The 12,119-nt window shown below is 39.3% G+C and overlaps 1 protein-coding gene across 12 annotated transcripts in view; it reads right to left on the minus strand.

Annotated features, from left to right (window-relative positions):
- LOC136844963 (sorting nexin-32-like) overlaps nt 1-11,487 on the minus strand; it is a 96,731-nt gene extending 85,244 nt beyond the window's left edge. For 2 of the 12 annotated variants that reach the window (XM_067114400.1, XM_067114396.1), the window contains exons 1-2: nt 11,349-11,487; nt 1,630-1,784 (exon numbers count right to left, since the gene is read on the minus strand). In XM_067114400.1, the coding sequence (XP_066970501.1) occupies nt 1,630-1,776 (147 nt within the window). In that variant the 5' untranslated portion in view covers nt 1,777-1,784; nt 11,349-11,487. Of the gene's footprint in view, nt 1-1,629; nt 1,785-9,981; nt 10,130-10,313; nt 10,448-10,538; nt 10,685-10,810; nt 10,968-11,093; nt 11,328-11,348 lie in introns of those variants that run through there. The other 10 variants (XM_067114402.1, XM_067114398.1, XM_067114401.1 and 7 more) reach the window with 10 other exon arrangements.
- Nucleotides 11,488-12,119: the final 632 nt, after the last annotated feature.

Raw genomic sequence — 12,119 nt, forward strand, 5'->3', positions numbered from 1 at the left:
ACTTATTCTCAAACTTAACACTACAACATTCTTGTCACACACTTGCATCCGACAAACTTCCACAAGCCCTCAAGAAAATAATCAAATACTATTCTAAGTGACAAATCAAGAAGCTGACTTCACAGTGAAATGAATCACCTATCTGCCCTAGGGCCATTTTCTACATAAATACCAACAAAGTTTTGTTGCAAAATTTGGCTAAAGTCATGTACCAGCACAAACACTTGACCTTCAGGACAGCCCGTTATCAACCAAAAATAGAAGAAATAAAAGATACAAACAAAACTTGAGGAAAGCAGTCACAAGCTTTAGGCCCTATAAGGTTTTCTGTCCATGGTATTAAAAAGCACTTTGCAACATCCCTTTGACCACATTGCTCTCTGCTTTTACCTTTCACCCATTTCAAATGTTCTCTTTTTGCCTGGTTTTTCTGCATTGCCCTGATCCAATTTTCACTCCTCAATTTAAAAAATCTCTCTGGCCAGAGAGGTGACTTGGTGGTCTCCTTATAGAAGCTACTTTATGATTATTAGTGCTTCGTTCACATAAAAATTATTTCTATACTTATGAAATTTTGCAATTACATCCTACTTAAATCATGTACAATATAATAATATGCATTTTCTTGTTTAATATTCTGTGACTGCTGGACAAGGAGTTTATTATCTGGCCACACTGTATTACACACAATAAATTCAGTAGCCCATGGACTTCTTATATTCTTTTGAGTATGGCCTTCTGATAAGTAACAAAACCTACACTTCGATATTCCAGATATCCAACAGCAACAAGCAATTCCATGTAGTTTACACTTATCACTAAATTAAAGAGGTTTGCCTACAAACTCTGCCACTTCTAAAAAGGTAGCCTAGTAAAACACCATCACATAAGTTGGTTGATAAGTAAATATGTCTGGTCAATAGAGGGGTTAATTATTAACGGACACTGGGTTCTACATAGTAGAATGACAGCACCAACCACAAAATGACAACCCAATTGAACAGAAAAAAAATTGAAGGCTTAAACAATTAAAAATGATGGCTAACCTTAATCAAAAGGAGTACAGTACAGTACTGTATAGTACATACAGTATATTGTTTCTTCCTTACTGAGAAAAAACATGAACCTTCACAATGCAAATCTCATTCTTAGAAAAATGCATACAGTTTTAGAAGTAGCTGAGCCAAAATCATAAAGCATAATCACAGCAATATTTGCTAAGATGATTTAATACAGTACTACTGTACATGTATAAAGTACTGGTCAAAGTTAAAAGACTTCAAAGATATAAAAGATTCTACTAAACATCCACATTAAAACCTTACTACACAAAAAAAATTCAATAATCAATCAATAATGACAATACAAACAAAACTGAAGAGAACAAAAGTAAAAGGACAATCCTCACACGCACGCACTCATCTACACTGTAAAGATCAAACGAAAAGTTATTTTGTACCAGGTAACCAGGTAACTCCTTCCATATCATGCAATCACCATCCACATGGAAATTTTAGATGGTTATTGTTCTCTGCTCAAGCAGATGATTATCATGCAAGGCAAAGAGATATGTATAATTATACTGACAACACTTGATATCATAAAATAAAAGTTCAGTAGTTTACAAACCTCCGAAACTTGCAAGGTGAACTTCACGGACTCTCCATCTTTTGTGACTCGATCACTCATGCGCACAGTATATTTGGGACTGAATGGCTCTTGCGGCTCAGGAGATGAAGCCCCTGACGATGCACCTGAGGCAGAACCTTCCTCCATCGTGAGAGCTGAAACAACAATTCCAAAATAAGGTTCACATTTCTAGTAGTGGGGGTGAAAAATGTAAATGTTTCCAATTTCTATCACAAAACTCTTTGGATATTATTAACCCTTAAGGGTAAGTAATAATTATATATAATGCACACCCCAAGACCAGGCAAACTTTAAGGTTGGCCAATTTAAGAAAAAATCACATCAATGGAAAGAGGAAGATATACAAATGCACATGGTGAAAGAAAAAAAATTCTCAAAAATTTTTCCCTACCTTCCACTGGAAGATGAAGGTGACTATTTACAACCCTGTGGGGGACCTCTTTTACAAAACACTTGTAAATTTTATCAAGTTATACATGTTTTTTCTAATAATTTATTTTATTTTATTTGGTAAATATAATTACAACTCACACAATATCATAACAGATAAGATCTAAATTCAGTAACAAATTCTGAGCACATTTGTTATAAAATATTCACGTAAATTTACTGAGGTCGGGAGATGTAGTAACTTTTTTTGGATTTATACATGTTTTTTCTAATATTTCTTTGCAAAATTACAACTATAACTGACATCATATCAAAAGACAAGAACTAAAACCAACAGTAATCCCCGGGTATATTTATGAGCAAATAAATAAAAAGACATCATGGCAGAGAGAGGAGCAAGACATTCCCCCTCCAAGTCAAGAACAATACTGAAGTTCCCGAGAAGCCCACAATTGAGCTGAGCTGAATTCTTTAGTTGCCACAATTCACTTATGGGCCATTGAAGTACTGTATTGGAAACTCTTTCCCGCTCGAAACAGACAAATCGTATGGCGCGTAATATTAATCCTCCTCCGAGGGGATCCGTCCACCACCCAAAACCCGTTTTAGATCCTTTATTGAGGGGATCCGACCATTACGGGTTAAGCACTCAACTGTCACACAGCAAGTACTGTATAGTGAGCTGTGAAATCTGTGCTTCAGGTTCATTTAACTGTACAAATAAGAAATCAGTAAGATACACTACTGATATCGATATATGCATGGTACATTACTATACAGTACTAAGGACACTGTGTATTCAGAATTTTACCATAAATTTCTAAATTGAATGTGTTTAACAACGGAACTATTTAAATCTACTATATAACCAGAAACTCATGGCTGCTGCAAAATCTAAGCATGACGCACATGGTAATGTGCTACTACATGGATCTGAACTGTCAATTACTTCACTATACATGTGTAATCTTGGACACCAGGAAGCTTAAAGTCAGAAAGAAAAAGTAAATACTGTACCCCACTTGAAACAATCATTCTAAACACTATACACCGGCAATACATTAACACAAACTCACTGAAAAGTTGGATGAAAAAGATCCAAATCTTTGTATGGAAAAACAACTGGATGATAGCACTTTATTTTATTATTAAAAACAGACCAAGATAATAAAGGTAAGATTGAAAAAGCTTGGATTTCTAAATTTCATATGGATTATGTTTGAAGGTAGCACTCTCACAAAAAATTAGAAATGTTTTAATCAATTTGTATTTTTCATAGCTAACACACCTACAGTCTTAACTTATGGATAATTCTTCTAGCGCCAGCTGGAAACTGGTAAAAATAACCAACAAGGAATTGGTGGCAACAAGGTAGGCTGATAGGCCTAGGTGGCAACCATCAAGTTCCTTCGCGCATGCATCAAAGGAATGATGCCTCAGTTTCTTCTTTACCACCCATGTAGGAAGATGTGATTTCGCGCGTCTCCTCCGAAGCTGGTGTTTTTTGCTTACTTTGTTTGTGCTTGTGTTTGCTTGTGCTTCTGGGTGATTCTGTTTTCACGTGCTGTGCATTTGTGTTCATCATGCATCCTCAAGAATCATCCCAGCCTCCAGTTTCTGCCAGGCCTTCCAAACATCAGAGAACGTGTCCTGGCGTTGATGACTACCCTTGCTCCCATTTTTTGGCATCGGCTGAGATTGATCGCCATTCTACATGTAGCTGATGTAGAGCTAATGATTGTAATATCACTAATTCATGCCCTGAGTGTCGTTCCTGGCCTTCTGAGCAGTGGAGGGTTTTTTCCAAGAAGAGGCAGCATAAGAGGAAGTCGGAGGCTCTGTCTTGGAAAGGGTTCCCCCTCCTTCAATGGGTGTGTCACATGCTGATTCTTGTTCTGCCTCCTCTTTGCCATATCCTCTAGTTGCTATTTTACCCCTTCTCACTCTTCTATAGCTTTGCCTATGGAAGTTTTAGGAGAGGGGCCAGGAGACTTCCCTCCTAATGCTACCTCTGCTCTTTCGGGGGGTATATCTTCCCCCTTACGAGTGGATGCACCTCCATCTTGTTCTACCCTTTCAGATTCAGACGCGCAGGAGGAGGCTGGTCTCTGGGCTTCTCTAGGCCTATCAAGATTACGAACCTTGGATGGCCTGTTGTCCCACTACACGCAGGCCTGGGTCAGCCACCTTGTCAGACCCCGTCCAAGCGGCTCTCCCCCTCCCGTGCCCAGTTCATCAGCTGCTTTGACTTCCCAGCTGACTGCTCCGTTCTCGTCCCAGCGTGTCATCCTGCTTCCTCCTGCCCCGACCTCCGCCTCTCCTGCCAACTCCTTGGTTCAGGCAGTGGTTGATCGAATTCGCAAGAGTTATGGGGGTATTGTGCAAAGGAAACATCGTAGGACACCATCTCCTCCTTTGTCGTCTTCCCATGTTCCATTTGTTATTTACCCATTAGTAGACAAAAAAATAACAAATGAATAAATAAGAAGCCACAGAGCCCCTGTATGGGGGGAAATTACATTTTCCCTAAAAAGCATCTTTGGCAACAGCTGGATCAGTTAGTGAAGTCTTTTAACAGGGTAGATATGCGTACGGTACCTGGTAGGTAAATAGGCAGCATATCTACCTACTCAAGTGTTTGTAGACCTTAACTTTTTCCTTTGGCTACAGGGACAATGCAAGCAATGGTGTAATTGCTTGTGAAGCACAAACTTCTCCAAGGACACCAAGTAACTGAAAACAAGCTGCAAAAACAGAGCTGGTTGTTCCTGCCGATTCAGAGAATCTGAACTGATGCCTCCCTTAATTTGCTGATCCAAGGGTCTGCAGGAACTGCTCCCATTTTACCTCAGTCCCTAGATCATAGCAAAGTGAGAACAAACTGTCTCAGGCTCCGAGTTACTACCCAGTTAAGGCCTCCAGGACCAGCCAACAGTCAAGATAATGTAGTTGATGCATACAGTGCGAATAAGCCCAAGCTAACATGGCAACTGACTCCATGGCCCCCACTTTGCTAAGAGAAGAAATCATTAAGCACAAAGGAGCTCAAGGGGGTTGGCTTCTGTTTACTCCAAGACATAATACCTTTGCTGACAAGCTTAGTAGCATAACTCATTAGCCTACAGCCAAGTACTTAGTGACTGGAGGCTAAAGAATTCTACTATCTTGAAATCAAAGAATTCAACTCCTCCATTACTTGTGTGAGTGGTGACCAAGGCAGCCTGAACAACGTCATCTCCTCAGGAGCAAACACTAAGCTATGCACAATGGACAATATGTACTAGGTTTTTAGGGGCTGCCTAGGTATCTTCCCTGATACCATAGCTATCCCAAATTAATCCAATGATCTCACAGCACTGTTTTTTCCACTTGGGCTGCTGAGGCTCCTACGGCATAAAACCATCTGGTCTTAACAGATCCACAAAAGTAGAGGGAAAGGACACATCAACCCTCCCTAATACATGCATTGTAGATTATAGTACTGCTGGTCAGGAATCCTAAAGCCGAGGTATTGAGCCATGATCAACAGGCACAAGCGTGAACCCAAGCAGGTTCAATACATTACCTTCACACCTGAAATGGTACGGGGCCAAGGTGAGTAGATGTGCACTACCATACCATGCTGGCCAGTAACCAAACTGAAAGGACTGAGACTGGTACTGCACATAGGCTAGGTGACTAATTGCATACATAGGTCAACTGTTATGGTGCACACTAGATGCACAGTTTAAGATGGTCCTACTTCCAAAGGTGAATTAGTCAAGAGTGTGGCTGTGGAATTTTAGAACAGATTCAAAAGAACCAGGACTGCCAGAAACCATGGGGTATAATAATCTTCCACAGCACACCTCCAAAGAGATATGACGAGCACGGAAGGCTTCCAGGTCAGACCTTCTTCCCTGAGGAATTCATGAACCAAAGACTGGTCATGAGCCAGCTTGTGGACTAGGTCAACAGTTCTTACAGAACACTTCCCATAAACCAGAATTATGACTGTTGCCACGCTATGAAAAAGAATGCACCTGTAAGAAGCCCAATGTGACTTCCTAAGGAAGGGCTCCTGAGCCCATCTTCCTGTTCATCCTACAGTCTGAAGACTATGCAAATGAGGGGGTGAGGGGGTGGAGGTGGAAGAAGATGAACTCAAGGAGGTCAAGGAACTGCATAACTATGTTTCCATGCCTTGTGCTTACTATGCCTTTCATCTAACTTAACCTACAACAGCTGGGGCAGGAACACAAGATGATCTGAGAATCACAGCAACACAGACCTCAGCATAAGCATAAATAGCCAAGAAAAACCTATTGCCAGTAGCCAAATCCTCCAAGGTAGCAATAAAGGGCATTTCCCAGGACAATCTACGATATAGCCAATGATTCTTTTGGAATCTGTCAAATCCCCAGGGGCACAGTTAATGTCAAAAGGGCCTAAGTGACAGGTATAGGTGAATGTTCAATGTCGAGCCATGCACCTGTCTCTTCACGAGTTTTAAGTGTAGTTCAGTCATCTACTGTCCTCTCTGATTCCCCACTTAGCCATGAATGTTTTATTTTGAAAGTTCCTTTCTATCAGCTATATACGTAAGGCCCTTCATGCAGAGGACCTTTTTTTTTTCCAGGGTGGAAGCAGACCCAGTACTAGAGGAAGCAGGGGTCTCTTGCAGAAATCATGTCAAGAATAGGTATCAGAATCAACGGCAACATTTGACTTCACAATGGAAATAAGTCTCCTTTTGTCCCACACTTCCCACACTGCACTAAGGAGACCTGAATCCTACACTATGGTATAATAAGTATGAGGATCTACGTTCAAAGAGGACATTAAGCAGCAATGCACACCCTCTCTTCATGCTTATCTGTGCTATTCTGCAATAGCTACCAACTTCCACACCTAAAAATCAATCACAGCCAAAGTCCAGAAAAACAAGGTGGGTGCAGTAAGGTTACCAGCTAAATCTTGAAAAGAATGCGCTTCAGTAGTGGTAGAGTAAAAAAAAATATTGAGGGTCTCTCGACAGGTGAGCCAGTCGATACTAAACTACTCCCTATCTGCCACCACCTAGCTAGCTTGTTAACAAGCTTCAACTATCAGTCAAGGCAGTATATCGCATTAGATGACATAAACTGTGCTTAACAATTAAAGACCTACCAAAGCCTTGTTTCAACTTTATATAGTGCCTAAAACCCCACCCTAGAGAAACCTAACTCATAAGCTGATGATCGTAATGATTTTCCAATAAAAAACGTCAAAACACTTGGATTCTAGAATTGAGCTGTAGCTTAACCCATGCAATTTATAAAAATCCTTCAAGAACTTACACAAAACCACTAAGAAACATAACAAATGACAAGCACTTCTTCAGCAAATCACTACAATTTCTGTCCATTTCTAAATCTAATCAACATTTCTTTCCTCCTACGCATAATAAATTCTCTTTGCACTGTTTCTTCCGATTTAAAAAAAAACACTGAATTCTTTAGTACTTTGGAAATTCATTTCAAGACAAATAAACAGTCCACAATCTTATAGTGTTCCTCTACAAATGCAGGTTAAACCAAATTAGACAAGCCAATCTTGGGCCTATGTGTAGTCATATTCTTGTACTTTGTCCATAAATCAATATATTCTGGACTAAATCTATGCTGAAATCTAAGCTGAAGTTCAAACCCTGCCAGAATGATTTTTTATACTATTAACCTACCTTTATGTTAACTTTTTTGTTTGACCCCTAATCAAAAATCCCATCTCACACTAGGATCCCAAAAATTGTTATATACTGTACAGGGGATATGGAAACAAAAATGAATGGTGTGCACAAACAATAAAGGCCAAAAAAGTAAAATATAAATGATAAGCAATCAGAAAAATACATAATTTAAGTCTGCTGAGAATTTAATTTATCAGATACGTACCTAAAAAACTGACCTTTCCCAGAGTGCGCAACAATGTCACTTCACAGGACACATCCCCAACAACCTTCAGTAACCTAACCTATGGTGCTACTGTACATCCTACTAATCATGTGTTACAGTTCAAGGTTTCTTTTGTCCTGACAAGATGACTGATCTTCATTTCAAGGATATCTTAATGAGTCATGATGCTACTCTCTGTTAAACACTTGAACCTTCATAAATATAAAGGTGAGGGTTCTTTAAGTTTTCAGGAGTGAAAACTGTAAGTCTAAAAGAAATGTAAAAACTTGAACAAAACAAAAACAGATATACCAATGTATCAATATAACAAAGCACAACACAACAGGGGAAAAACCGTTACGAAGTGCACAAAACAGCTCGCAAACATCAGGCAGAGGAAGGCGATGAAATGCGTCCACTCTGAACTAAGGCTATACGGCAAGTGGTTGCGCAACTCAGCGAAGGGAGGTGGTGATGGTAACCCTCGCCCCTCCCACCGGTAGTTCAACTACCAAACAACCTTGTTGTGTAAAATAACCTGTTCCAGCATGCACTGAAGGTATAATATTCCTATGTAAAGACTGATGGTTTGTATTCATGTAGGAATAACTTGAAAATAAAAACAACCACATTTTTACTGGCAAAATTATGATGAAACAATAATACAAGCCTTAAGCTCATACAAGAGTTTGAGAAAATAACTGGGAAAATTATGTACAATACTAAAGTCATGGTAGAGGTTGCAAGAAAATGGTGAGCATAAGCTACAATGCTTACTGGAAGATGCTATTAATAGGGTCTTGCAAGTTCAAAAAGCCTTCCTACATTAACCATGAAACAGCCTATTTTGTTTAGGCAATATGTAAGTTGCCCTCCAAATTCCATTGGCCAACAGAAAAAATGGCATATGCTTCATCAACCCACCAATGGTGCCAGCCACTTTTTTCATCCTGATACACAAATAATTCATCCTATGCCCTGAGCAGCAGTGGCAGTCAGATGCATCTACTTTTCGCACAGGTACCAAGCACTTGACAAACGCAGCCTATGAGTTTTTGGAAGCTATACAGAGACTTCATAATGGTCAAAGCTAACCTAATATGATTGTGAATTCCAACCAATAATAAGTATTAGCTATTCATGCCATGTGGGCTTGGGGAGGGGGGGAGTCTGGATCTACACTGTGTGTGTTGGTGACCATAAAGTAGTGAGAAATCATTTGAAAAATATGTGGGAAACTTTGAAAGATAAATTGGGGCTGACACTAGGCAGATAGCTGATCATATTTTATCTAATGGTGGGTGACATGAAAGATGAGGGCATCAGTAAAATGGGAAAGGTATTCAATGCTGATATGTAATATATCAAGTTAAGATTCAATCAATCAAAGGAAGATAACATAAGAAACCTGGTTGATATTTGCAGAATGTCGAGTACACTGAAACAAGATTTTGAAGTATTTCTTATAAAACAGCTGATGGGAATACTAGGCACTACATTTTGAAATGTGATCCAGTTATTTGGACTTGAATTGTAACTTAATGCAAGAGTAGGAGGTATAAAATTTGAGATATCACATCATCAAGTGTTTCTACTGTCAAGGGTGTGGTTATAATGAATGTATGACCTACTGAAGAGAGAGGATGATCACTGCTGTGGTAAATATGCAGCAAATTATAAACAAGGGACTGTAACTCTACAGTTACAAATGCATATTTGCATAAGTCTAACATGAATCATGCGGTGAATGAGAGATTACTTAAAGCATTAGAGGAGGAGACTGAGAGGATTAGAAACAGGTCAGACCATGGATAGTGATCCTGAGTGACTGATAATTAGATATTTTACAAATATTACTTCCATGGAAATCAAATAGTTTTAATTACATGAAGGATTGTGTACTCAAGAATCAGTATCTGAGGTAGCCTAGGCTACAATAACTACAGTAGCTCAAAGATGAAGTAATACTTTTAAAGCCTATGAAAAATTTGCCCTAAGAAAGTTTGACATTAAAAACATTCAAACTTACTGACTGCTACACCAGCAGCGACAACATGATCTGTGATGCTTACGGAATTAGTTAGAATTGCCTTTAGAGGTGTGGCTCTGCACCGAGTTTTTTGAGTGTTGGGCCGAGAATCGAGAACATAACTAGCAAACCCATAACCTTAACCTTCGTCTAGCTAGAAATACAACAGAGTACCGTAGTTGGCTCAAAATTGCCTTAATGAAGTACCGGTAGGTCCGACTCTGCTACTCTATGACAAAGCTTCCTTCCAAGATGCATCAGCGACAATCAGAATGTCCTTTCACAGAATAGCCTGTAGGGGTAATTATCTATCACTCAACTCTATGACTTACAACTGCTTGCTGCAATTCGCCAATATGCTTGAATGAGTTCAATCTTTAACAGGTAGAAAACCCACCTCCTTTGTTTTGTTTCCATGTTACTCCCTAACCACCTAGACAAGCTCCCGCAACAGCACACACTAAACACCTTCGTCAAACTACAATATGCCATGAGAAAAGACTTCCAAATACAAGCGAGAGATATTTCTCAAACTTTAAAAGAAATTAAAAGCTTACTTCTCCTAATCAGGCGAAGTAACTGTCATAATAACACCTCGTGATACGACAAACCCGCCCACCAAACTTTCCCATCCCATATAAACAAACGAAAACTGTCAGTCAGCTGATGAGTTTCTCGACTTAACAGAATCACTATTCGACATTCCGTTATTTTCATTTCATCAGTAACTAAAAAGGCGATTGTAAAACTACTCAAATCACCAACAGCAATTTCAATGAACGTCAACCTACAATTCACTCGTTTCATTATGTTTAACGATCTTTCTTACCAAGCTCGGAATTTGAAGACTGCCGTTAAATAATCTCTATGCTGTGTTAGGAACCCTTGAAACAAGCGGCAACTACAAAAAAATAAATGAAAAATAACTACTACAAGCCAGAACGAGTGACTCTATGACGTGCTCTCTGAAGAATCACAATAGATACAGCTACTCTGAGGATAATGAATGCCATGCACTCCCGTCATTTCCATCTATAAATAAACATAGGGCAGAGTGACTGTCTAATGAGTGTTACAACAGAACTCAGTACGCCACTGACAGTTTTTCTTACTTGTTGGCTAAGCAGTTTAATGGGATTAACTGGATATGCGGGTGATGAGTTTGTGAAGTTACTTCCCGAGGCTTTACGAAAGATTTGCAATTATGATATCTAAATCGTTTAATGACAACAAAACAGCTTTCATCATATTTCAATGAAGTACGATTTTACCGATTATGAATACAAGCACAATAACTATCGAATGAAAACTAAAGGGATGGTGATAAATGAAGGGAATCGTTAAACAAACAAATCAAGGCTTATTACCTGTTTTCCAGGGTAATAATATACACCTCCCACTTATTCACAAACTTAACAAACAGGCCTGACGCCTCCCAGACTACATATACGAACCAGATAACGTATCAGATATCTAGCAGTACTAAAGGATAGCAGAACAATGCCACTAGTGCTTCGTGTATGATAGCCTTCACTTTCATATCCCTGTCTTTTTTTCTGTGTGCGTGTGTATCAGTATACTGGTCACGCGTTATTTTTCGTTTTGTCAGCTGATTATAGACTCTAAGCAAGCACTGGCAGAAAAACTATCTCTGATCTGAGCGCCCGCATCTGCAATTTAGCTCCATTAGTGATCTATAACAATGTAACGTTCAAATGTGATGGCTTTGCGAAAGGCAGTCCTGTTCCTTTGACTACAGATTATTGCAATAGATTTTTCTCCGCAGCGGTTGAACTGCTACGTTAATCTACAAATCATGCATAATTGGGAGAATTCGTGATACGAATTAAATACCGCGTGATTACAGCGCAATCGATCATACAAACAGATCTGATGTGTCGAGGACTGCTGTAGAATGTCGTCATTTTTAATAAATAATACAATAACTCTATCAACGGACCACCCCAGATAACCTCTGTAATTGACACATAAAGCAATCTAGTCACCATTGCGTGAATGCTTTTTAATTCTCTTTAACAGTATTGCCCTTCATGGGCGCCCGCACATAGGGGCAAGGGGGTCCACTTGCTCCCCCTGAAATCCTGGGAAAAAATTTATATATGTATGTATGTATGTAT

Source organism: Macrobrachium rosenbergii, chromosome 13 (genome assembly GCF_040412425.1).
Source record: "Macrobrachium rosenbergii isolate ZJJX-2024 chromosome 13, ASM4041242v1, whole genome shotgun sequence".
NCBI lineage: Eukaryota > Metazoa > Arthropoda > Malacostraca > Decapoda > Palaemonidae > Macrobrachium > Macrobrachium rosenbergii.